The sequence below is a fragment of the Daphnia pulex genome, chromosome 7 (assembly GCF_021134715.1).
Source record: "Daphnia pulex isolate KAP4 chromosome 7, ASM2113471v1".
NCBI lineage: Eukaryota > Metazoa > Arthropoda > Branchiopoda > Diplostraca > Daphniidae > Daphnia > Daphnia pulex.
Window position 1 is genome coordinate 5,125,927 of NC_060023.1, and position 27,524 is coordinate 5,153,450.

General features: G+C 40.0%; 2 protein-coding genes across 4 annotated transcripts; one reads left to right on the forward strand and one right to left on the reverse strand.

The window, feature by feature from the left end:
• Positions 1-8,389: 8,389 nt before the first annotated feature.
• Positions 8,390-11,787, forward strand: LOC124198483 (myelin expression factor 2-like). Of its 2 annotated transcripts, none has more exons than XM_046594334.1 (10): positions 8,390-8,547; positions 8,696-9,021; positions 9,132-9,286; positions 9,402-9,677; positions 9,991-10,137; positions 10,265-10,436; positions 10,496-11,091; positions 11,172-11,219; positions 11,449-11,536; positions 11,607-11,787. In XM_046594334.1, exons 1-10 carry the CDS (start codon positions 8,513-8,515, stop codon positions 11,660-11,662), a joined length of 1,899 nt encoding a protein of 632 aa, XP_046450290.1. In that variant the 5' UTR covers positions 8,390-8,512; the 3' UTR covers positions 11,663-11,787. The 2 variants fall into 2 exon arrangements, with proteins under 2 accessions (XP_046450290.1, XP_046450289.1); XM_046594333.1 differs by having other exon boundaries at positions 8,393-8,547; positions 8,684-9,021.
• Positions 11,788-11,897: 110 nt separating this feature from the next.
• LOC124198482 (netrin-3-like) lies at positions 11,898-27,501 on the reverse strand. Of its 2 annotated transcripts, XM_046594330.1 has the most exons (7): positions 25,603-27,501; positions 15,809-15,997; positions 14,281-14,430; positions 13,636-13,698; positions 13,385-13,453; positions 12,997-13,171; positions 11,898-12,936 (listed from the first exon to the last, which is right to left on the reverse strand). In XM_046594330.1, the coding sequence occupies exons 1-7, from the start codon at positions 26,975-26,977 to the stop codon at positions 12,786-12,788; spliced, it is 2,172 nt and encodes a 723-aa protein (XP_046450286.1). In that variant the 5' UTR covers positions 26,978-27,501; the 3' UTR covers positions 11,898-12,785. The 2 variants fall into 2 exon arrangements, with proteins under 2 accessions (XP_046450286.1, XP_046450288.1); XM_046594332.1 differs by lacking the exon at positions 14,281-14,430 and having other exon boundaries at positions 25,603-27,470.
• Between the last annotated feature and the right edge of the window lie 23 nt (positions 27,502-27,524).

Consider the following 27,524-nt stretch of genomic DNA (forward strand, 5'->3'; position numbering starts at 1 on the left):
ACGTCCGAGGTTGGACTAGAGTCCCTGAGACTGTGTTGTCAGTGCGTCTCTTTAATGGAGTATACTCCATTCCAAAAGACCACTTGCCGGCCATGTTTGGTGGGCAATTTCTAATACAAGAGTGAAAAAAAGCAGAAGATTCACAACGTAATTTAAGAAAAACATACGTAATTTCAATTGGAAACCAGACACTGCTGATATATCCACGATTTCCGTTGAGCCTAGAGAAGCAATACCTTTTGTAAGTGCACGTTTCCTTGAAGAACATTTAAAGACGGTTTATTTTGCCCTTTCCAGTCAAATAAATGATTTATTCGCAAGCAGACAAACTGAAATCCAACGATCTCGCCGACTGGCGACCAAGTTTTTGTGATTCCTGTGAGAATTCCTTTGGAAAGCCTAGTAAAACTGTGGAGTGTGGACGTTGCCGTTAAAAAAGCTCTATGACAATCAACTATAACAATTGATCGAGTGGTGGAGAAATTAGGGTACTGTAAAGGGGGATAACTATAGAACGGGTTAAACTAGGAAGACGTGTAAAACTCTGAAATGAAAATCTTCACAAACTTAAGAACATTTTTCATTTTCGGATTAATCGCGTCATATTAATTGTAGTCAATTGTAAATTGAAAACAGATTTTATTTATTTTGTCCGTTCTATAGTCTCTTTCTCCCCCCCCCCCCATTCCACCCACGCCGAGTTGTCGCCCCCTCATTAAACGTACGTTTTCTCTTATAAACAGAGAAAAAGGAACGCGGGGTGGAAATAACGGGGAAGAAAAGGGACAAACACGTGCAAAAAAAATAAAATAGGAAAGCCGATAAAAAATTCCATCGTACCTTTAAATAAAGTTGAAATAGGTTAAAAAGCATTTCTGTTACAAAAGAATTTTTGGTAAACCCAAATAGAAGGATTTCTCTCGTTTTAAAACAGGTTTGAAATAAACACGACATACAGTACTTCCCTTGATTGCTTAGAGCAGCTTACGAGAAAACTCGTTTTTCTTTAATCACTACAAATCCAATTTTTATTCTACGGAGATTAACTTTGAGAAGGCTATTCGTGAGTAGTGGGAGTACACTAAAATCAGCTTTGTAAAAAATTAGGACGTCACGTTAATTCATTACTTCTGGCTGTTGGCGTACCTGTCTATCTCGGAACGTTTGACCGACAAAAGTTTTTTTCTAGTTCTAGATATACAAAGAATATTGCCCAAATGTACAACACCGTCATTCGAAATGTGAACCACTCGTCCCTCAAAAGAAAATCGATCAGCCAAAGGACATGATGTGCAACTCACCTTATCACCATTATTAGCAATTAATTCAAAGTAAATAAGTATAATTACGGTCCTAATGAACTGGGAAGCATCACGAAAAAAATGTGTCTAAATTTTTGGGATGCTGACGTTCACCCGAAAAAACTTCACATCAACATCGATGCGACGTTCTTTCGATAGGTTGCGAGAGAACCCGGTTGCGAGATTAATTCGACAATAGACCTAAAATAACCTAATCTAACCTAACAAAACCAAAACTACCCTAACCTAAAAAGGGAAAGGAAAAAAAAGATTGTGTATGCGAACTTTGTTATCGTTTTGATTTATTACTTTATTAGGAATTTGAAAAACTCAACAGAAAGCATAAAAAATTCTTTCGAGACGCTTAAATTGTCGGAACAGTCTCACATATTGTCGAAGTGCATTCTCATATTTGTTGAAGTATATTCGCTTCTATTGTCAAATTAGTCTCTCCTATTTGAATATAATATAGAAACTAATAAATTGAATAAGGTTGGCATCGCAAAGAATGACGCAAACTGTAAGGCGCTTTTGTAAGAGAACCAAGCCACGCTTACTTCAAGGAATAATATTTGGTTCGAACAAGTTTATTGGCTAAGAAAAAAATAATAAATGCATTGCAGAGCAAACAGGGTACATGAGAGGAATGCACTCTCTTGGTATATTCCTGCAGGCTGCTTTTGGATGTTGATTATTCATTTTGAGTGATAGACCAGTCACTACCACCAATTTTTTGTATTTCTTTTCATGTGGTTGGTAGCAATTAATAAAAAGTGAGGACTTGTACCGTTTAAAAAGTGTCAACAGGAAAGTCACACGTTTCTGTATTTTCATAAACATATCTACCAACATCTACTTTACAATCTTTGTCTTTCCTTCTTCCTTTTAATAAGGCTCATCATACATGTTGTCATCCTTTACACCATTTGTACAACCATCAGTGGAAGTGGTATCTCAAGTTCCGGATACAAACAACTAAAAAGTGAAATATCCTATGGAAAATTAAGTATACTGGAAAATTTAGGAGGATTTGTTGATCGAACACCCCCCCCACCTCCAAAAATCTTAAGATTACAGCAACTAGGTTGCTAATTAAAAAATTAAAAATTAAGACACGTAGCGCCATAAGACATCGTGCTTAAAGCGGCCGGGTTACTGTAAGGACTGGAAGGGTTTTGGGGTACTGTAATTGGGGATGCTCTCTCCGTTCTTGTTGAGGATCAACACCACCCCAATTCCTTTGTAATTGGGGTGCTCTCTCCGTTCTTGTTGAGGATCAACACCACCCCAATTCCTTTGACACTAGTATCAGTTTGGAGTTCTAACTAGGATGTTCCATCGTCACACACAACCACTTGTGCGGTAATAAGTTGTTTCTTTAAATCTACCATAGCCTGATCATGGATATCCGACCAGTTTTCATTTACGTCTGCATCCTTTTTGACAAAGTATGTAATCGCCAAGCCATCTCCGAGAATCCGGGAATAAAAGAACAGTAAAATGATGTCAGGCCTAAAAATGCTCGTAACCATCACATTACGGGGTCTGGGAAACTTCACAATAAGTTTTAGCTGGGCCAGGACTGATCACATTACTGTCAAATACATGCCCTAAACGATTTTTTTTTTACTAAAAATGCATTCTTTTGTATTGAGAACTAGTCCGGCATCACCAAGAGCTGATACTTTATTCAATCGATTCTTATGCTCCTCAAACGTAGCACCGAACACCAGAATATCGTCCATATAGCAAAGGGATTCTGTCCACTTAAGCCCATGTAGAACTCGTTTCATCAGGCACTAAAAACTCATAGGAAAACCAAAAAGGCCAAACGGACGACGCAGAAACTAAAACAATCCAGCTGGCGTAACAAATTCCGTTTTTTCACGCCATTTCCTTGTGTTCTTCAGCCAAAGCTATTTTCCAAAAACCGCTTTCCATATCTAAGCTACTGAAATATTTTGCTCCCGAAAGACGGTCCAGTAAATCTTCTATCTGGGATAAGGAATATCCATCCCGCTCAGTAAACGAAATTACCTCGCCCATAGTAAAGACAAAAACGGACTTCAGTATTCTTTTTCTGAAATACGCACTACTGGCGAACTCCAAGAACTGGATGAAGGCCTATGATCTTTATGATAGCTTACGCCCCGCTACAGATACTGGATATGATAGAGAGTAGATGGGTTTTGCGTCTCCCGTATGGATGCAGTGTTGTGCGAGGTGAGTCTTGTTTTTTTTCAGAAAAACACCGACGATGCCCGAACAGTAAGTCCCTTAACTTCTAAAGGAGTGAGACGCCCGCCAATTATAACACTGTTCAAAGTGTCGTTATACTATGGTGGCTCTTCATCACATTGGAAGTTTGCGACGACCCTGGCTTAAACATTTGTATTCTTGAATGGATAAACCTCGCTTTTTTCTATCAGTGTTGCCTTCAAAACTCCTTTGACTGATCTACGCCCAATTCAATGTGGCCTAACGTTGACGACAGTGATAGTTAAAACACCAACTTTTGATCTAACAAATTCAATTGTAAATTTGGCAAATATTTCAACATCCAATTTAAAATTTACAAAATGTTAAAGTGTTGTATCCTGTACCCCCCCCCTCCTCCCCAAAAATATAATTCGTTGAACAAAGAAGAAGTTCATAATTTTCCCGTAGACATAAAATTCAGATCGCTTTTTTGACATACGGGAAAAACGTTGCTCTGAGATATATTTAGATTACTATACATATATTTGAAACCTGATCCACATTTAATAGATATCATGTTGGTTTTGATCATTTATGATTAACCAAACAGCAATTGTGAGTAGGGTACCTCTTTGAGATCCCCATCCATGGCTAGCAATTATTCTTATATGTAAGAACCAAAAATTGTTTCAATAGAATTGTCAGTAAGTAATTTTTCATTTATATACATAACCCCACGAAAGCCCCATAATTTTGGATTACAAAATTATTAAAAACGTATTCACGTGATTGTCTTCTAAGAGTTCCGATAGACCCTGTGGAGGCCAGATTGTACCTCCCGGTGGCACGCTACTTTTTGAGGAAGGTTGTGACCGTTAAACTTGCTACAAATGCCACCCTAACTCTTGCAGATTGCAATAATGTGCCAACAATTAACCGGGCTTTCCGTACCTATAACTTTGAAAGGACCATTTTAAAATACGACAGACAACAGCAGTAAAGCAACGAGAAAGAAATACAAGAAAAGAAACAAACAAGTAGCAAAGCTGCAACCAGAAATTAGCAAGGCGGCTGACGAAAGTAGCAGACGACGCAGTCTATTTATTAACGCAAGAGAAGTAATCTTCCCATTTCTGAAAAACAACGAAATATGGAAACCTTTGACTTGAGCTGAATTCAACACGATGCATCCCTGTCCTGGTATGCTGGATCTCTCCTTGCACACAAATTGCAGCGTGAAGAGTTCTCACCTTACAATTGCGCTTCTTAAAATAAAAAATCTTGCGAAAAAATGAAAAGAATGTCCCAACTGTGCCGCATAGATGAAAATATCTCAATTTTATTCAGTCTCGAACAGTTCCTTCGCTTTTTAATAATTAGTAATAAGCGTTTGAAAGCAAACCACATGAGAGTTCAGCGTTTCATTGTCAATGGAAAGGTGCAATTAGTCTTTTAAATTTTTTATTTTTTTTTATTTTCATTTAAATTTTTATTTTTTCAATAGAATGCTGCACAAACAGTGGAAAATGTTTGGCGCAGTATCCATGCTGCCTTGTCCGCCAATCAGTTGTCGGAAAAATCCTCTAGCAGAATACGTTCCTTGCGCGGAATATTCTTTGAATATTTTCGGATTAAGTGCAGCAGAAGCATGTACATTGGAATTTTACAGCTTCGCTGAATTTTTTGGGTTTTATTCAAAGTATTTATAACTTTTCTCTGCTTCTTCACAGTGATGGGCCGTCTTGTAACACATCCGAAAAAGAGTTTACGTGGTCCCAAAAGTTATCACAAACTCGTTGGTCGGCCAGCGCCGATGCCTGTGTTGCTTTGAAAGAATGATATGGTGAATTTAAACTTCGTTAAATAAAATTGCAGTTGATAAATGTCAACCACCAAGTGCAAGAAACGAAGCGTCTGGTTTGACGAGCAAGTTCGATCAACTAGAAATTGGAGTCTTAACCGTAGTTTGTAGTTATGGAAAGGTTTTACAAAATAAAAAAGCTTCTTCAAACTGTTAATATCTATGTCGTCGCAGTTATGGACCTTTACACATCTTTAGCAAACTGTGTTGAAGAATTTCGATCAAACTTCACAAAATCCGGGACAGAAGCTAAGATGATGTCGACCAAAGTCTACGAGGCTGATAAAAAAAGGAAGAGAACCAAAAAACGGCATCATGATGAGATCGGATGCTTCGACACTGAATTTACAGGAAAGTCCAAAATGAAAGAAATATCAACGACATTTTGGATCAATTTATAAGCGAAACATCAAGGAAAGAAGCTTGTATTGCCATTCTATCTAAGTAAGAGTCTTGATTTATTAAGCAAGATAAACCTTTGTTTAATGTTATTATTTTTTATTATTTATAGATTTGCTTTCATATCAGGGCTTTCGAAATTTAATACCGAAAAACTAATTGCTGCTGGCAAAAATTTTATGGCCCTTTTCCTTAATGATGTTTATTCGTCTCTTCTCAGCGAATGCCTTCATTTTCGCAGTTTTATTCTGATCATAGCTAAAGGACAGCGAAAAATCGCGTGCACCGAGTGAAGAAGTTGCTATGAGTGGCAAGGGAGAAACTTGCCCAGGACCCTCGTCTCAATAGAGACGGCCCTGCCCATTCCATCATATTCCATCCAAATGAAAAATACTGGGAAATTGGTGAATAGAAAAAAAATGAACAGTTAGAAAAATTTAAAAGACTGGGAAATTGATGATGAGACAGAAAAATGATATGAATAGACTGGGAAATTGATGATGAGACAGAAAAATTATATGAATAAAAATTTATTTAAATAAACCCTATTCAAATTACGATTTGAATGTATTAGAATGATCCTAGAGAACACGAATACATTTAACAAAACGGTTCGACAAAGAAATCTTCTTAATTTGATGCCACCATCTCAATTGTCCATTGCCTTGAAAACAAGACTTAAGTTGGTTATGAGGCTAACTTACAACAACAAAATGTGTAGTGCGCATTCCCATTCAAGCTTTTTAATTTTTTTACGATCCCGTTAGTTAGGGAATCTAACAGAAATTTTACTCAAAAATAAAGTGGGCTTTGAACTTTGATATACATTTTTCTCAACTCAAAATAAAAAGCTTTTTAATAATGAAAAAAATCCGGAAAAGTCGTAGTCCCATAAGACCTCGTGTTATACTGTGGTAACTGGTTTTGGGGAGGAGGAGAAGACGAGAAGTAGGTGCAAGCTTTCTTTCAGCGGGCCCGTGGTTAGGGTAGGACAACTCTCCTTAATTGGACGCAGCCAAGCAGCCGATCTTACTTCGTGGAATTCGGCAAGAAAAGGCGAAAACAATATTCGTCTGCAACAGCACTTCATAGCCGCGGTGTAGTACACTACCTCATCTGCTAGAAGCAGTACAAGCCTTCCTCACAGCCGGGGTCAGTAGGTTTAGGACTAAAAGGATGAAAGAGAACGAACCAGCAGTAGTGCAGTGGTCTTTATCTGTTAGTGGAGTCAAGTTATGAAAAAAGGGTTTACCGGGAACAAATCGCATCATTTGATTTTCTTCATGAACTTTGCTCTTTGTGTTAATATCTATAGTACATTATTGTTTAATTGCTGTACTATACCAAACTACCAATAGGGGAGAACGGGGTCATGATGGACACTGGTCATATTGGACAAATGTAATAATTCCGTCAGTTAAGAAGAGAAAATTTAATTTTTTATGTAGAATTTAGTGTTTTACATCACGGATAAACTTTTATTGAGATCGCATGATTATTTTGGATGTTATCACAACATAAAAATAATAGGGGCATTTAATGTTTTTTCCCCATTTCAATAGCTATAAAACAACATAAAAACGTGATACCTTAAAAACAAATAACTCAGTATGCAGTATAGATATAACGAGTATGCATTCCTTTATGTTTACCGTAAAACGTTAAAAGTTACATTTTAATGTCAAGTAACATTAAAAGATACAAGCAAAATACAAAAAAGTGTAGGGTTGGGTCAAATTGGACAGCAGTTTTGGAGTGTATTTGGACAAAGCTTACTATAGCAGTTGGAGGAGCCTAGTAGCGTTAGGGCCCAAATTCCGTAAAATGTCCAATCTACCCCCCTCTTTACAGAAACACTCATAACTCATAACTAGTTTTTAACACGACTTGTTCCATATTTATCGTGGATGACTAAAATATGGAAAGAGAATTCGAAAATATTTTTTTAAATTTTTTTCTTGGATCATTGTGCCTTTAACTAGCCCTGCCCAATCTCATACATAGGCTGTCCAGTTTTACCCCACGTTTTTTCGCGAAGGTAGGAAAAATTGACTTTGTAAAAACCGCTACAACTCCTTTATTTTCAAACGGAAAAATGAAAAAAAATTGGGTACAGTACCCACTCTAAGTTTGGAAACACAACGAGTGTTTCCTCGCTTTTAACACGGCAGCTTACGGGCCAAAGTGTTCCCCTTTTTCGCGATAACTCACGTTTGAGTTATTGCAAAGGGAAAGTAAAAATATCCTCTTGTAAAAAATATTTCATAAAAAGTAAATACAAAAAGAAATAATTGGAAAATAAAAATGTTGTCCAAGATGACGTTCTCCGGTTCTCCCCTACTACTTTTTGCAAGGAGAAAAATAAATTTAAATCAGTTGAAATTTGATACCGTTAGATGGCGAAGTTGTCCTTTATAAACTCTAAATATGGTGCATGGTGGATATGGTTGCATGGTTGCTGGACGATTTTTAATTATCTTATTCTAAACACGAGTAAATTAAATGAATAAAAACCATCTCTTCAAATTAGTATTAAAATATACTACGGGAAATTTGGACGAAAAATAAAACATCTTTGTCTTTGGTAGGCAATGCTGGTATGCCCTCAAGATGTGTCCCGTCCCGTCCCTCTGTCGCTCTGTGTGAAAGAAAAAAGCAGACGACGTCATCACTTCGTTTCCGTTCTCAAAGAGTTTAAGTTGACTTCAAACATTTCTTGTAACTTTTTATTTATTTCCTACCATTTTCTGAAATGGAAAATACACAAGAAGTCAAGGAAAATGAAAGGTGAGAATTTTAAACATTTATCTCATGATATCGTGTATATTTTGTAAGTTTCAAGGTGTTCTATTAGCTGTTGAATAACACTTTTATTTACCCATTCTGTTGGGTATGTTCTGTTTCAATGATTCTCAATCCTAAGCAATTTCAACAGGTCGAGTGATGTGCCGAATACAACGGCAGGTGATACAACCAAGGTTGAAAATACTGAAGTTGTCACAACTGACAAACCAAAACAGTCAACACCAATGGAAAAATCAAATGTAAAGAAAAAAGACCAAGAACAAGAAAAGGGTAGAAGTAAGGATCAGCAATCTGTAAGAGAACGTTCTAGAAGAGGAGAAAGATCAAGAGGTGGCAGATCTGCCTTCAAAGGAAGTGTCTACAGACCAAGAAGCCGTCCAGAATGCCGTGTTCACATTTCAAATATCCCTTATGAGTACCGTTGGCAGGACCTCAAGGATCTTTTTCGAAGTGAAGGTCGCTCACTTCTTTCTTTATTATTAATTTAGTTTTAGAATATGTATTTCTGTGATCTAGTTGATCCATTCAGGGATGTTGAGGATGTTTATTGTTATATGTATATGTAGTTGGTGAAGTTTCATTCGTGGAGCTGTTCGAGGATGAGTATGGTAAACCGCGAGGATCTGGGATTGTCGAATTCGAAAAACTTGAACACGCTCGTATTGCACTGGAAAAAATGAACCGATTTGAGCTTAAAGGGCGCCGTCTAATCGTCAAAGAAGTGAGGATTCCTTACGATTTGCATTCTTCGGTTTTCAATCATGAGGCTTGCGTTTCGTGGGAGCTAGTACTATCAAGTGTTTTTGTTTTTTCTCTCTCAATGCCCTTCGAACCAGGATGTTGATGTCGAACGAGGTGCAGATGCTTCTGCAAGCAGTCGCCAAGAAAGTCGAAACCACTTATCTTCGTCATACTCGTCGGGTCGTGAGTATGGTGGTGATGTTAGCTACAGTTCGGGAAGGAAAAATGGTCCTGGAGGAGGAGGAGGCAGTATTGGAACGTTAACATCTCCTTCTTCGACTCGCTGGAGTAACACTTACGGTTTGAGCCCTCAGTTTCTCGATTCTTTAGGAATTCCGGGTCCACTCATCGATCGCATTTTTGTTGCAAATGTAAGTTCAAATCAAGGAAACTAGTTTTTTCTTTTCTTCCAAGGTGACCTTTTCGTTTTGTCTGTTGAATACGTTGGCTATGAATCCATTCAGTTGAACTTCACCAACATGTTGGGCTTTTTAATCTGATGGTTTGTCGTTCGTTACACCTGCTCAGAAATCGAGTGGCATCTCAACTTCTGAGCAAGTGTAAATCTTGTCTAGAGGTTTTGCAAGTTAATTTTGCTTGTAAAACATCTGGTTGTGTTGTGAAAAAAAAACACGGACTCGTTTGAAATTGAGTTTACGTCGTTGCGTTATCCCATATCAACAGTTGGATTACAAGGTGGACGATGCTAAGCTTCGGGAAGTGTTTCGTTTGGCCGGAAAAGTTGTCGTCGCTGAGGTGGTGAAAGATCGAGATGGCAGGTCTCGTGGATTTGGTGTTTTGCAAATGAGCCATCCTGTTGAGGCAGTGCAGGTATAATTATGTTGGGTGGCTCCGTCAATTACAGATAGCTATTTGTAAGCCACCTTGCATTTCCAAAGATTGTCATTCAGGTTTCTAAAATTATCTTTGTTTTATATTTTGATGTTCAATTCTTTAGGCAATATCTATGTTCAACAACCAAATGCTCTACGACAGACGGATGACTGTACGGATGGATCGTGATGCTGAACGTCTCGAATCGCAATCTTCAAGGTCTCACTTACCCGAAGGGCTTCGATCAATCGGAATGGGACTTGGAAGCAGAGGAGATCCTCTACGTGATCTTCCACGTATGTATCTCTTCATATACGTTTAAATATATGATATCGTCTAAAACTAGTTCTTTCAGGTGGCGGATTCGTAGCTCCACAAGGACGTCCTTCAGATTCTTACAGCAGTGGTTCTGCAATGAATTTCAGCAGCCATCATTACGATAGATCAGAGGCATCTGTAGGGGATTTCATTCCTGCACACGAAACTGGTTTTGGTCAGTTAGGTGGAACAGCAGCTATGGGAGGTCAAATGGAACGATCAGTCGCCGGATTGCCTAGCATGGGGTCCAATCAATCTATGCCTAATTTATCCATGGGCGACTATCGGATGAGTAACTTGGGATCCGGTTACAAAATTGGAATCGAAAGTGGAAGTTCTATGTCTCTAAACGGAATTGCTGATCGTTCCAATCCAGCTCCGTATGGATATCAAACAGAAAATTTTTCGGCAAAAGGTTCACTTTCAGCTTCCGTCCATGATTACGAACGTAGAGAGGCATATGGTAGTTATAGAACTAACCAAATGACACGTGGCAAACAAGATTATCCTACTTCTACTGAATATGACGCCGTATCTCGAATGTCTGCTAGGGGTCCATCTCCCCCAACATCATCATCGCTTGCCCCTACTAGTGGTTCATCAAAACTCTCGGACACCATTCTCGTAACAAATGTATTATTGAGATTCGTGATTTATTTTATTTTATTTTATTTTTTTATAATTAATAACCTTTTTTTTTTTTTAATTTACAGTTGCCACCGAATTGCAGTTGGCAAGATTTGCGTGATACTTTTTGCGAGGTAAGTAAAGTTGTTTTCACAATCTCATAGAATATCTTGTTACTGTTGCTAGGAAAGTTTTATGATTTGCTGGAGTTGTAATCTGCAGTTTTTAAATTCGTTAATTCGTAAGTTCTTGAATGAAGTTGATTTGGTGTAGTGTTTGTTGTATTAGAATTAAATTTAAAACTTCATCGCTAAAGCCTTAACTAATATTATTTTATTTTATTGATAATACGAACGAATATAGGTTGGGGACGTACTTTTTGCCGACATCCGTGCTAAAGGAACTGGGTTGGTGAGATTTAGTTCCGAGCGAGATGCTCAACGCGCCTGCTGTAAGTTTCAAACAAGTATTTCGTTGTAAATTAATTGTTTTTTATAATTAAGATTATTTTTTCCTCCTAGCCATGTTAAATCGGACGCGAATGGAAGGATATACCATTGAGGTTAATTTTTATTGAAATTCCGAGGAGAGGAATGAGAGTCCAACTCTTCATCAGTTTTTTAATTCATTGCCATTGGCAAAAACATAACTCCCCTTTCCCTAGCAATTGATTTGGATCACAATAAATTAACTTCGGATTCATTTTTTGCATCTTTTTCCACATTGTGTATCTTTTTTTTATTGTAACCTGGTTTTCATGGAAATTAAATCAATTTGGTTAAAGGCTTATGGATGACAAATTTGTTCTTCTGTTCTATGTTTAGATGACGGTACTTGTATTGACACAAAATAGTACTACAGTTATCACAAACATAAAATCGAGACAAAAATGGGGAAATTGGCCACTCGGAAATACCGTTACGAATACTACAGTTGAAATTAGTTTTTTAAAAACAATGATTCTTGTTAAGAATAGTATAAAAGAAAATAATGTACATCAAACATTTAAAACAGCGCACATTACAGCAGCGAAACATAATGTACAGGACAATAGTTGAGGGTTATTAAGTTATATTTAAAAATGTTAAATGTCTACCGAGCTCGCAAGCTCAAGAAGAAAATATAAATTGGCTTCAGCAGAATTCAGAGGAAGAGTATGTTTTTTTTTTAATTTTAAAATGTTACACCACCATAAAGTACAAATTAAAAGTAGGAACTTGCTACAACACCGAAAATTTTTATTTTATGTAAAAGAGGTCTTACTTAGTAGGCTATTATGTTTGTCGTCATCTTAGCCTTCGCTAGAGATACTTGTGTAGGTGTGAGGTCTACTTGTTAATCTTTGCTAGCTTGCTGATAGGTCGTTATATGAAAGCCAAAAGAATAGGCTTGGGTACCACCACTGTACGAATGTTTGTGTCCTTTGACTTCCGAAAAAAAGGTTATGATTTGCTTTGTCTTACGTTTTTTAGCACGTTCTTGACTGAGTTAATTTTCTGATTGGTGAAGGGAAATGAACAACACAAATTGTAAATGGGAAACTGATAATATAAATTGATAAATTGAAACACATGAATCATACATATTAATGTCAATGAAACCAAGGGAAACTTTAGAAGAATTCTTCGGAAATCAAACGGAAGAAAACTTGTTCATCGAATAAAAGTAAATTGAAGTTATATACCCAGTTATTTCAGTTTTCACTTGCATTTACGAGACGCGCGACGTTCAAATCGTCTCATCCGACTAATCCATTCTGCCTTCCATTCAATGACGATAGATCGAGTATTAAGTTCGATGCCAGGACGACCGTACTTGCTGTCCTCGGATCCTCCCAAAATTAAGTAGGATCTAATAGCAATAAAATCGATTTATAAAATATGTTGGAAAATAAGAAAAACATGTACGTACTTGTTAATTTTGATCTTTGGGCATTTACATGCAAGATCAGACATTCGAACCCAGAAATAAGTTAGTCCTCGACGTACGCGATTATCTCTTGTTTTCTTGAAAATCGTTTGGACATTCATAGTAAATTTCACCCATTCTCCTGCCGTTTCTCGCGCCGTAATAGTAGCCAACAGTGCTGCAATATTAACAGAAACACAAAATTCAGAAACAATTGCTTCACAAATAAAGCAGAACTATCTAGAGAGATGTATCAAACATTCGATTTCTAAAAATAGGAAATAATCTTTTCTAACACACCACAGCGATATTGTTGTCATTTTGATTTACATTAAAAAAAAGGTTAAATGCTTATTTCATAAAATTTTTTAAATGATAAGAAGAATTTTACCGTAATCGCGTTTGCAGTACTTCTTTAAATTGAGTCGCCGGTTGTCCGCTGGGCAAGGTCCGCAGCCTTCTGATTATGAAAAAAGAAGTAAAGTTGTATGTTAGCCTAAAACAGTTCAGGGCGAAATGGTTGAATAACTTTTTTCGAATCGATCGATTGTCTAATTCTCGTATTTGTCTTACGTGGAAAATCTGAAATTGAGTATTTTTCTAGAAAAATTACAGTTTTGTAAAAATGAACTTCACACTAACCTGTGTTAGAGTTGGTGGGCTCGACTGAAGATGGGGCAGGATTTACTGAAGATTTCGGAATTCCTGGCAAACAACAAATTATTACTGAAAATTTCTTGTCCGCTGATTCACCAAGGGGCGCGGGAAGAAAACGCAAAATGTGTAGTAAGAGAAAAACATGCACATAAAAAAAAAATCACAAAATTTTTTGAAATCTTGCAACGCGCACTATTTTAATTTTCTCCAAATCTTGACGTTTACACAACATTTTTCAAACAATGATTTTCGCTCATCACTTGAAAATATTGTGCCTTTTCTAAATAATGGTCTCTTGAAATTTTGTGAAGCATGCACAAACCCAAATGTTGTGACATTAGTTTCTGCAGTCAAACGAACACGCTGTTCGGTAACATTCAACTGTTATTATAGCAACAATGATCGTTCTTTTCGTCGAGGAAATGAATGGGAGAAATGTGCATGCAAGTATTAAAAATCAATCTAATGCAATATAATATAGATCCCCTTTCAAGAAAATGTTACGGAAAAGAATATTTGGCACAATTCAAACAAATGACTAAACTGACATGCAAAGATGGTTATATAACACCCAATTAGTAAATGATTAACATTTCTTTCTTTTTTAAGAGAGGGGGTAATAAAACATACTGATGCAAGGAGCTATGGGTGATCGACTTTGTTGGTATCCTTTGGCACAGCGGTTGCATGTGATTCCGGTGACGCCATCTTTGCAAGGGCATTGCCCAGTTGTTTGATTGCAAGTTCGGCCTGATGCTCCAACTGGATGACATTCGCATTCTGTTTCGCGTGCCCACCCACGTAAGAAGAAAAAATAAACGAGAAAACGCGTTAGGTACTCTAGACATGCATCGTTTAGTCATGCATCATCTCATTGTACATCAAAGGTTATTGGCACATCTAAAAAAAGCAATTGTTAGTTTCATTATAGCGCTGTTATTTTCAATCAATTTTCAAAATCGTGTGTGTCCGTGTCGAAGGCCAAAATCAATTCTTTCTCATTGAAATTTTTCGAAATTAGCATAAGTTGGGTGTTTTTTTATAGGCCTATTGTGCCCTAAGGCCGCGAAAAGAAATTTTCGTATTTGATATTGAATAAGAAAAGGTTTTATTTCATCGTTAGAATCCGTTGATTGTGAAAAATCCATGCAATTTGTTCCATCAACTAATAATAAATGTTTTTAACTCACGAAATGTCTTGATCGGTAAAAAATACGTGAAATGATGGAAAGTATTATTTTTTATCGTATTATTTTCTTTCTGTGATGCTGATACAATTCTAATACTTAAAATAGAAAATATTTTTGCAATGAGGACTGAAAACCTAGAGCGGTATAATAAATTTCTAAGAAATGGAAAGAATTTTACCGAAACTGTTTCTAAAACGTTTTCAAAGACGACGATTTATACATATAATATATAATACTATATTAGATTTAAAAAAAACCGTTGTCCACCCAGTGCGCGCTTTGCTTGGCGTCGTCCTCTTGGGGATGTAATAATAAGAAAGCATGCTGTTTCCTTGGGCGGCTCAGTCGAAAACAAATCTCTCGCTTTGTTATGAAGAGGCGGAACCACAAGACACCCAACCGCTGCTATTAGTCGGCTAAAGATAGCCTCCGCCTACTTCTTACGTTGGCAACACGAGCGAGATAACATCAAAACTGGACAGCTGCGACAAATGGTGTAGCTAAAATTAAGCTTCCAATATGAGGGCGACAACCAATCACGTTGTCGTCCCTGCTGCATTCCTCTCAACTTACGATTAGTTTCGTGAAATTGCCTTTAAAATATTAGTTGATCCTCGTGCTTTTCCTTTGTCTGTGTTACCACCGTTGCCATTAAGGTTACGTTATAAATAAGATTAACATTTCAGCGTAGTTTTACGTGATGTCTGCTTAAGATATTTGATGACGGTTTAAATCTCTTGATTTCGCTTGCATACAAATTTCGATTCGTTAACCAATCCAATCAACAAATCAAATACGGTAAAGGCATATAGTATCAAGAAGTTAAACTGTTAGTTAGCGGACAACTCTAGTTCATTATTTTCAAGTGTTATTTTTACAGTGCGAAATAGAATTCTGGAAATGCTAGTCTGAACGTTATAAACATTTGTTAAATAGGCAAGTGTTGAAAATACAAGGAATGTCCGTACCTTTACAAGCTTTGCGATGGGTGATGGGCTTTGCTGGGTCGCGGTAATAGCCTTCTTTACAATAATGGCAATAGCGTCCGGCCGTATTGTGGCGGCATTTCAGACACACTCCTCCACTTATGCGGCCCGACAGTTTAAATAATTCCATATTGAAACGACATCTGCGCGCGTGTAAGTTGCAGTTACAAGCTGAAAACAGAAAATAAAAAATTAGAATTTATTAGATGGGAAGTCTTTTACTATGTCGGGGGAATTTCTTCAATTCTTAACATTTTTCAAAGAATTCCCTGGCATATAATCAAATGAATGCTATTTCTTAAATAAACCCATTTATTGAGTCAATTGCGCATAAAAATTCGCACATTTGAAGAACATTCAGTTTTCCATAGTTTCAAATCAATGCCATAAAAAAGAGATGAAAAAAAAATGGGAAAATGGCCAACATTCGCGTGTCAACAGACTAATAACCGCTAATAACACCGCCTCTTTCATTTCCGACAGAAAGTCTTATCTTATTCCCTGCTTTTCTACGAAAGGAATCGAAAGAGCCGTTTCAAAAATGAAAAGGTTTGATATTTTTGTTTATGGGGCTCTGGTCCAGCCTGCTGCTTGGCTGGAAAGAATATAAGGCGAGAGTCATAAAACATGCGATGAACAAGGATGGAGGAAGGGAGGTGGGGGGTGGGGTGGGGGGACATTGAGTATCGCAATATAGGAAAGAAAAGATTGAGGGTTCGAAAAAAGAAATTGGTGGGTTCGGAGCAATATCAGCTGTTTAATAATAGAGGGGGGAAACGAAGGGGTTGGTTATACTCTGGCAAATGCGAGCCGAATATACACAGCCTCACTGATGTCGCATCAATAGTTTAGTAGTAGACAGGGGAACGAATGAGCGTTCAGGCATTCACCCTAGGTCTGATTCGATTATTCCCTTCACTGCCGCCCTTTGCTAAACCCAATTAAACCAAAATAATGCAGATCGATTTTGTGGTTAGATTCTTCATTATCTCGAGTTGAATGTCCAACAACGACGATACCTACTACTACATACAACAAATGATATCTCCGAGTAAGTGCTACACGGGCGTTAATGATAAAAGTAATCCGACATTTTTTGGTTGTGTTCATTGAACATGATTTACATTTTTAGAAAGGTGACTGAGCGTTAGGAAAACATTTATTTTTTTATTTTCAAAAAGTTCTTAAAGATAAAGCCTGAGAATGGGTTGGCATAATATTGAAGAGACGCAATCCAGGTGGACAAATAAAGCAGGTACCCCTACTACTTTGTTGATTTTTGAGGATGGTGCGATTCTGTCTCGGAGTCAAAGGAAACACCCAAGCACAATGGGATGCTGACTCGCTGGGAGAAGATAAGGGGAAAATAGGTAATAGTACGTGTTTACCTACATGTCGTTTAAAGGTGTAGTACGTGGTATCGTGCCAGTTTTCAGTTTGTTCACAATTGCGATTGATCTTAGATAATATACGTCAAGAAAAAACTAAATTCAAGAAAAACCGGCACGGAATATTCTTCATAGGGGGAAAACAAATTCTTATCGTTTGGAAAATCTCAATTTTGACGCCTAGAATTAGGCGCACAACCTAGCCTAGCTAATTGTTAGTTTCAGTCTCGAAACCTAATTGTCGGGGAATATGTTATTTATAATGAAGTATAACGACGCCTAGAAACTATCTGCGTAGTACTACATTATAATGATTAATCACCATATGATTATTACTCGATGCGTTAATCATTTTCTAAAATTTATCAGAGAAAACCTACGAACTATTAGCATAAATTCACTCAGTCGGCAACGAATTCATAAAAATTCAACGACTGATGAATTTTGGACGCGTATAAGCGACTTTTCCATGAAGTGAGTCATTGTACGGACGTAAAAAAAATATACACGGGGGAGGGGGGGCGTTCGTCGCAAATGTTTCCAATTTTAATCAAGTCTAATCTAGTATTTATGAATAGATTTTGTTTCGATTCAACTTGCACCTGGAGAGAGAAAAGAATGGCTTTCGTGCTTTTGTTCATTAGTCTAATCTCGATGTCTAGAAGGAGTCAATAATTACCCTACACGCAAAGGCAATTAAGTATCGTTGTTAACTATTCTTCGGCACTGGCGCTGGCCCTCCCCTAGGCGTACGTCTATCTAGTGTGTGCGTAGACGCATGAGCGGCACAATGACAGATTACTCAATGTATCTTAGTTGTCAGCTGTCACCTCAAAGATTGGTTAACTATTATTCAAGGGCCGCCCGCCGCATACAAACGCGAAATTCCCGGATTAGGCATTAGATATGATTATAGATTCATGTTTCCCATTTTCCGTAGACAGAAAAGCAATCAACGCTAAGCGGATATGTGGCGAGGCTCTCCAGCTCTGGCACACAGGAAAGGGATCAAATACATTGAGTAGGATTTGTTTGCATAAACAGTCTACACACACACACACAAACTAAATAGGAATATCGGGATCGCATAGCTGGGAAAAAAGAAAAAAAGAGGACAACGCCCGTTCCATCCTCTCTCTCTCTCTCTTTCTCTTGCCCGCGTAAACATGCTTTTTCAACCATTATATTCAGCAACGAATTGATATACAGTTAGAAAACTCCAAGCACATAACAACTACCCCCCTCTCGCCTATATATATATAGCTCTTATTTTTCCCGTGATTTTTTCTTCACCTATTCTATGCCGTTTCTTTTTTTTCCATATTTTAGCGCTCTCTCTCTCTCTCCTTTTTATTTTTGTATAGCCAATGCCATGGTAGGAAAATATTGGAGAAAAGGAAGGCTGACATGCTTTTCCCTATAGTTCTAAACTAGGAATTTCGGTGATAACTCTGAATGATGATTTTCTTATATTTATAAGGCTTTTGAGTCTCTCGTGCGTCTGGCTGTGGCTCCTCTAGTGTCGCGCAAATAACGGTTGAGAGCGGCGCATCCGATTGGATCTGGCAGCTCGTTCAAATGCAAATCCGCGGTAAAGCATGCATATAGAACGATTCGTTTGTTGTCAGCGACTCTAGCTGTGTGTGCCCTGTGCCGAGAGGAGCGAAGGGGGGAAATGAATTAGAAATCATAACTGGCCGCCCTCCAGTGCCATAGCAATATAGCAGCAATAGGGGCTGCTCCTCCTCCTCATCCTCCTGCAAGCCTCTCTCTCTCTCTTGCACAGAGAGATGAGCAGGGCAACGATATATATTCCCCGAGCTGTATATATGTGTGTGTGTGTGTGTAGCGAAAGATCTATTGTGGAAAAAAGAAGAAGAAAAAAGAGAAGAAGAGAGGAGAGGACGTCGAGGTCGATTATTATGGAAGAGCCCGGCTGGAGTCTGATGAGAAACTCAGCAAGGGGCCGATGCGATTTGCCAGGGCGGACAATCGCGCCCAGCAGCAGCTAGCAGCAGCAGCAGCAACAGCGGCTATATAGTCACACAGCCGCGCATTCGCTCTATCTTCTAGATTCTAAAGGTGAATACAATATATATATATATATATAGTAGGTATACCTACTATAAACCTTTTCACACATTGGCTGACCTCCCCACTCCCCGGTTGTAAAAGATAAAATACACTGCTACAGCCAGCCATCTTATATGTATCTATATTATACCTTTTGGTGCTCTGTGTGTCGTCGTCGCTTTTTCTATAGTACGGGTGTGTGTGTGTGTGTGTGTGTGTGTCGTATCCTATCAATTGTATAGAGCTCTTCCGGTTTAACTCCCTCACTGCCTTCTCTAAATGAAATGAAGGTGGCTTTTGTACTGTCGCAGCCACTTTGCCTTCCTTTACGATTTTTATTCCAAGCCAGAAAACAGAAAATAGACGTGGGGACGGGCCTGGCCGGGTGGGGGTGGGTGGAAATATAGACATTTCCGACGTAAAAGTATAAAAGGTGTGAAGTAGTAGTAGTAGTAGTAGCCTCTATAAGGTCTAATATGCGCTACTATAAATCCTGGCCAGTCTTGTTTTTCTCATTTTCAGACTCAACGATATGGGATTAATAAAAATGTCCAGATGGGGAGGGGGGGGGACGAATTTGGAAAGTGGAATTCACTTTATAACCTAATTCCACGGGAGTAAGACATCGGTGGTTTGCTTGTACTGTACGTATATCTTCACACCTATTCTATAGTCAACTAAATACGTTTCAAATCAAGTGTCGAAATCAAATGTTAATGGCTTCAGGGACGGAAATGACAATAAAAAACATTTGACCGTGGTTTTTTCCCTACGTTTTTATCTTTTTTACTTTTTTAGCTCGACTCGCTATTTTTCAAAGTGTGCGAGAGTTTAGAAGAAGCGCAAGGGGGATGAGAAGATGAATAAAATGAAAAAAAAAAGGCGCTTCACACAACTGGAAAAGAAAAAGAAAAAAAGACCCGGTGTAGCGCACACACACACACACCGCAGAACAACAAAAAAAGGCGACTAGAAGGGAAACAAAAAAAAAAGGAAGAAAAATAATAAAAGAAACTCCTTTTGGAATATTCCAGGTATTCTTATTTCTCTCTCTCTCTCTCTCTCTCTCTCTCTCTCTCTCTCTCTCTCTCTCTCTCTCTCTCTCGGCGTTCGTGGGGCCCAGCACATCCATTGAGAACTCACCTGCACATACAAACCCCCGGCTGGCCTTTGATGCCGCTACGATGACCCGTAATCCCTCCCTTCTTCTTCTTTTTCTTTTTCTTCTTCTTCTTCTATTTTTCCCAGTTCAGTTCATTCCCTCCTGGCACCTTTTTTTCTCTCTCTCTCTCTCTAACGTGCTCTAAACGTACCTTTCCCCTCCCTCTCTTCCTCTCTTCCTCTCTTTGAGAATCCAGCTGCGGATGGCTCTAAAGGCACGTTTCTCGCCCTGCTTTGGGAATCACTTTTTTTTCAAAAAAATAAAAATAAAATAAAATAAAATAAAAAAAGCCGAGCGAGAGCGAGAGAAATATTTTGTTTTGTTCAAAAATAAAAGAATATGTCGGAAAGAAGCGAAGAAATGTATAACTGAAAAAGAAAAAAAGAAACGGAATCAAGGCGCTGCTGTGTGATGGGGATATGGAGCCGAGCCCAAGAGCAGCTGTGTAATGAATTGAGCGCCGTAGAATCCGAGCGAGAATCCTGTGCTCGAAGAATTAACTCATTTTCGTCGAGCTGCTTAATGGGAGAAACGTCAGGAGGAGCTGGAGGGGGTCATACGTGTAGGTTGAGATGATGCAGGTGGAACACAAAAGGTGACCACCCGCAAACCTCTCATTACGCCTCTTAATTCCCCTACAATCTTCGAGCTCTCTCACAACCACCACCACCACCACCTCCCCTTATTCCCTTATTCCCTTTCGGTGGTTGGACTGTGGCTGTGGCATTCGAATGGCCGCCAGCAGCCGCACACCAGCATTCGAAACGGACGCTGAAATGCTATGGCCAGCCAGCCAGCTATATAGCCAGCTAGCAGCCAGCCAGCCAGCCACTGACTGAGCGCACACAATCACGGAAAATGCTCGACAATTTGGCCGCCTTTGATCGCCAAGCCAGCTCCAGCCAAGAGATAATTGCTACCTTGCCGCAAAAAGAGAACAGACATCAGGAAACGCGCAAGCGAGGCGGTGCCATCAATCGAACGATTGGGCAATAATACATCTAGGCTCCCCCCCAAGGCTGAGATAGGGCACCGTTCCTAATTGTCCTGATGCTCATCTGATTATGCCATTCTCTTTGCATTGCATGTCATACCTCAATCCGCTCTAGACTCTCTCTACACTCTATACCCCCCAGTTCCGCAATCAGACCGGTAAATTCAACATCAAAATTATACGAATATTTTATGGGTACCTGCCGGAGCATCACCATCGATTAGACGTCGTTTTCTTTCACCAAAACGTTTGGCCAGACAATAGAGCCGACTCCTTTCATTTAATAGCCAATCCAAAATATCTACATTTGAAATGAGCCGGAACCGCATTCAAAAATGAGGACTCGACGCAATATAACCAGTTTCTCCATGTTCAATTTGTCTTCAAAGTATATTTTTCTCTTTAAATTCTTGTCGGTGCTATTTTGCAGTAGTCAATTTTTGACTCGATTAGCCACTTAATTAGCCTTAATCAAGTATAAAATGCCATACATAGTTTAGATAGATAGATAGATATATATATAAATGTAGAAAGAGCCGACCACATTTGTTTGTGTGTTATCTAACCATCTATACAACGATTGAATTCAAAATGAATGTACTGCATAAATTTCCATGGCTATCAGTCTGCTGTACTCTAACTGGTTTGTTTACCGTCAAGATAAAAAAAAAAGGCCCCAGATTTATATGTATGCTTGACTGCTTGTGTTGTGCTATTCATTTTTGATTTGGCGCGAGTCTATTTGGCTTCTAGATTTCAATTTGAATAGAAAAAAACTTTCATTTCTCGTCGTCGATGGTTGAGTGTCAAACAAGTCCGGCGGCATGCACACACACACACACACACCACCTGGGCGAGAGTCTGGTTCGCTCGTCGTCGTCGTCGTCGTCGAGCCAGTATCTGGTTTCTTGTTTTCATTCTTGTCCAACACGTTGGAAAGTTGTGATCAACTTCCAAGTCCTTGTCCGACAACACACATTTTTGTCTCCCAAACACGGCTGATATCGGCCATGCAGGAGCAGCAGGAGCAGCAGAGCAGGAGCTATCAGCAGAGATGGTCAGTTAGACTCTGTTCAGGGTTGAATGAATCAATGTCACGTCAGAGACGACAGAGAGATGTGGCATCTCCAGTTCTTCCTGGTTCTTATTCTCTCTTGGCTTTTCTCTTTGGGTTGTGTGCTTGTGTGGTGCTGGACGAGTCACTCGATGGAAATGGAGAAGACCCCCATTCCTCCTCCCCCATTGAAAGAGGAAGACCAAGAAGACCAAGAAGGAGGAAAAAGAAAAAGAAAATAAAAAAAACGGATGGAATGTGCTGCATAGCCAGACATCAAATTTATCTATATGAGAAACTTTCGATATTCTTTTTCTCGACTCAAAACATCTACCTGGTTATGGGGCTGGAAACTCAATGCAGCATACAAAACAGTTTAAACGTTATTCACGTAGTATATATATATCTATCTCTCTCTCTCTCTTCTTTGGGGAGGAAGAAGAAGAAGAAGAAGAAGAAGAAGAAAAAACATTGTTGGCATATGAGATATTGATTTCCATCTGTGAAAGCCCTTTTTTGAATAATGAGGACGTAACCTGCGATGACACGGTGCGCCTAATATAACACGTGCATTTTCTGCCGTCATCTCTCTCTCTCTCTCTGTGTGGATATAGGAAGAACTAAGAAGCAGCCAAATTCATCCCCAGAAAAATTGAAGTAGTATATATCCTTGGTGATGGCTCGAATATAGAGAGCCAAGATTTTAAAAAATAAAAAAGGAAAACAAAAAAAGAAAAAGAAAAGGGAAACGGGCTTTCACCTGGAAAAACTCTCTTATCTTATATAAATCCTTGTTCATATACGTGCCAGATAGTAGCACATCATTGTCTTTTTTCCTTTTTTCGAAGCCAGCCAAAAAAGATAGAGCCAAGAACGGCGTTTCCTTATCGGGGTCTCGTCACATATGCTCACGGCCAGCCAACAGCATTTTCTTTCTTATTTTTTTTTTTCCTGCCTAGTTTTTATTTTCCAAATACCGACTATATATAAGATCTAGGCGACAACCGAGCTGTTGGACAACCTCTTCAAAAGACTTGGAAACCGTATAGACGTATTCTAATGTCTGTGCCTATGGATATCTAAGTATATGTCATATCCAATCGCCGATGGCTCAGATATGATATAACCCAAGAAATCTATCCGATTATCGAGCAAAAAAAGAAAGAAAAGGGAAAAAAAGAAAAAAACATTTAATAATGGTCTAAATGAGCATTTTTATGGACGTCAATAACAAAGCGGCTGAACTCCCCTCCGGAAAGTTTCAATTAAATTCTCAGTCCGCGCGCTGTCTTATGCTCCTCTTTCTATTCTAGACGGCTGCTGCTGCTGGAAGAAGAAGAAGAAGAAGAAAAAAAATCTAAACGATTCCCTTGAAATCACCGAGGAAATATGGAAATGACTGGGCTGTGTGCGCGTAGAGGCCCTGGCAGCCATACAGCCCAGTCGCGGGGAATAACATCATGCGCTCCTAAATAACTCGGCAGCAGCCATATGGGGGTGTGTGTCTAATGAGCCCATTATCTGATCGTTAATAGGTGGTCCCAGTTTTCTCTCCTTTTTCGCCCAGCCTTTATCTTTCTTCTTCCTCTTTTTTTTTCTTCTTCTTTCCCATTTGACTTTTTCCTTCTTTCCTTCTTTTCGGGCTTTTGACTCACATTCAGCTGTGCTGAGCTGGCCCACAAAGATCGCAACCCTCCGCGCTCTGTTTTTGGTCATAAACCCCCTCGTGTCAGACCCTGCCTTCCATCAATCTTGTTGGGAAAAATTTTTTTTCTTCTTTTTTTTTTTACATATTAAAGACACATTGATTTTTTTAATTTGGTTGTACGCCGAGTTCATCTAAATCATATCCAGCACACACAATTCATTCGCTAGGCTGCTGCAGATGGATTGGATGCCGATCTAATTACAATCATTTAATAAAAACTTTTTTCTATATATGTACACCCAGCTGTTTCCAGTTGAACCGATTTCCCCAAACCGGCGCTCGCGTATGCACATATATAATGGAATGGTATATGTGTTAATGTCAAACGTATAGGCTAACAGTCCCCCCCCCTGTTTTGTGCTGAGCTATTGATGGCTTTTTCCTTTCCTCTCCTCCCCAGCTCAAAGAAATCCGAATGAGTAAATCTAAAAGTCTACGTTTGGAATAGTTTACCAAAACCTTCACTATTGGCCTATTGCCAGTAGCGCAAAAGAAATCCAAGATTTCGCATATAAGGAACCTTGAACACTTCCACATATTAGGAAAAAACGTTACGTAAAAAAAAACGACATGCGTTCCATTTGTAGTTTCTTTTAACTTTTATAGTTTTTACACTTCTCCGGTCCGGGACGAAAAACACAAAAAAAACAACGAATATAAGCGCCAAGAAACTACGTCATAGCTAGCCAAGACGAGGCGGATGGAAATGGAGGTTAAAAGTCAGCTCAATCTGTCAAACACCTTTTTTTTTATTTATATGGTCCCCTATGAACTCAATCACAAGTTTTGATTACCCGATCAATTTATGGTGAAGGCCTTAAGACAATCAGATTTATATGCTTCTTTTTACGCGTCTTATACCGATTTAACTTTCAACGTCCGATAAAAATAAAATTTATCGGAGAATAACCGTATAAGCAAACAGCGTGATTGCTCATCCGTGAAAAAAAAACGCGACGCTTCGTAATTTGTAGGCGAGGCAGCAGCCATATAATTTCCCATTCACCACCAGCCAAAATTTGAATGAGGGGGATGCAAAGGGGGAACCAATCACAGTCTATAATTCAATCATCTTTTCAGTTTAAAAAATAAAAAATAAAAAACATGTTTTGGTGAATCTGCTAATTTGGGAAGACGTAGCAATCAATGAAACTAATTATTTCCAAAAAAAGTTGAATGATTGTGGCTGTCACACACAATCTACGCCTAATAAAGGGAAGACTTACCAACGCAAAAATTGGGCCTGTTTTTAATATCACTGAAATCTAAACGCAATACCAACAACGAGACTGGCAAATAGAATTTGATTGATTCCATAATTATTTCCAAGTAGACGGACACAGGAAGGGCAAATTGATCATATGAGAATTCAAATGTGAAAAACAGTTTGGACTCACCTTTGCATTCGTTGGCGTCTTTGGCGGTCGCCCGTCCCCAGGGCCGGTCAAAATGAAAAGGTTTGCATTTTTCGCAATCGCGTCCGGCTGTGTTGTGACGACAGTCGCAGCCGAGGAGCCCGTCCCGTCCCTGGACGCACCTGGAGGCATGGCCGTTGCATTTGCAGCGTCCGCCAACGGCGAAGTCGGCCGCCGCGTAGAAGGAGTAGTCGCGGACGGAAACGGCTGTGGCTGTGGCTGTGGAGGCGGCGGCGTTCGAGTCGTTGCTGCTCTCCGCTGCGCCGCCGGAGCTTCCGCCGGAGCTGCGCTGGCTGCTGTCGTCGCCGTGGTACGGGTGGAAGCGGTGGAAAACGACGCGGACGTCGGTGGCCGTCACCCAGTCCTGCAGGACGGGACTGTTCTCAAAGTCGAAGGCGCTAGGCCTGCCCTCCATCGTGCTGAAAGCGATGCGCGAGCCGGACAGAGGGTCCAGCAGGGAGTGGGCGTCGGTGCAGAGGGCCTCCTGCTCGTTGGACTTTGTGATGATGGCCCGGTTGGGGCGGCCGTAGAGTTTGCGACATTGCGACGAGTAATACTGGAAGGCCTGCCACGTCTTGCCAAAGTCCATGCTCTTGTAGATGGCCAGGCTGTCCGGCTTGCGGCCGCAGAACTGCAGGCTGATGTAAGTCAGCTCGTATTTCTTGCCCAGCGACAGCGTCAGCGTCACGTTGTTCTCCGTCACGGCCGAACTGGCCGAACTGGCCGACGGCTGATGCTGCCCAACCGACGCAGAAGATGAGCCGCCCGGAGAAGAAGCTGCTGCTGCTGCTGCTGCCGGCGGAGGAATGAGCGGCTCCGACTGCCAGCACGTCATGTTGTTGACGTTGTGCAGGTCGGTCAAATAGGTGGACGGGTGGCGTCGGCGGGCGTTGCTGGAGTCGCAAAGGCTGCAGAGCCGAGTCAGGTCGCCCTTGTCGTCGGTGGTGGCGTAGCAGTGGCGAGACGGAGGGTTGCCGCAAGTCGAAGTGGCCGTCACCTCCTTGCCGAAGGCGGCGTTGACGAAATCGGGAACGCAGCGACGCGAGCGCAAAACCGTTCCGCTGCTGGAGACGGAGGTGGCCAGGGCGACGGCCGACACTCCGACGGGACCGACGCTTCCCTGGTTGCCCTGGTTGCTGACCAGGCCGATGGGAATCTCTTCGTAGCACGGGTCGGGAGGGTTCTGCTGGGCAGCGAACATGTGGAGGAAGCCGCTGTTGCCGCCGCCACCGCCGGACATGATGCCGCCGCCGCCGCCGCTACTCCCTCCTCCGCCATTATTGCTATTGGTGCTCTTGCTGGACGTTACAGTCGCCAGCCAAACGATGCCCAACAGTCGGTAGATTTTCAACACCATTTTTATTGATTTTGTATTCGATGAAATAGGCCAATTCTACGAAACTACGAATTTCCCAGTCAAATGAACTCGAATTGATTATTGCTGATGCGAGTCGCTGCGTTTAACTGGAATGGTCCATCACTCGAGAACAAAGCGCATTTCGTTAGTCATTCAAGTTCAGCACTTAATAGCTGTTTGGTTGAACAGTTGCAATTCATCAAGCCTCGATAGGACTACAAAACTAAATGGAAAATAAGTCCCCAAACTCAAATTGTTCTAAACAAACCGATCGAATAAAAAATGAAAATTCACTGTCGAGTTCTCTTTTCCCCACTTCACTTGCACAAATGTTGAAAGTTCAAAATAATGCTTTGGCCAGCAAACCTAAAATGTGAATGGGTGCTGGGCTAGCTATCAGTTAGCTCCCAAGAATTGAATGGGAGAAACAGTTTTGGGAGAGGAGTGAACGGAACAAGAGTCGACTACTAACTGAACTGAACCCGCCGCTGTCGGATCGCTTACCTCCAGACCCTCCCGAGAGTGGCGAACCGTCACCACCTAAAAG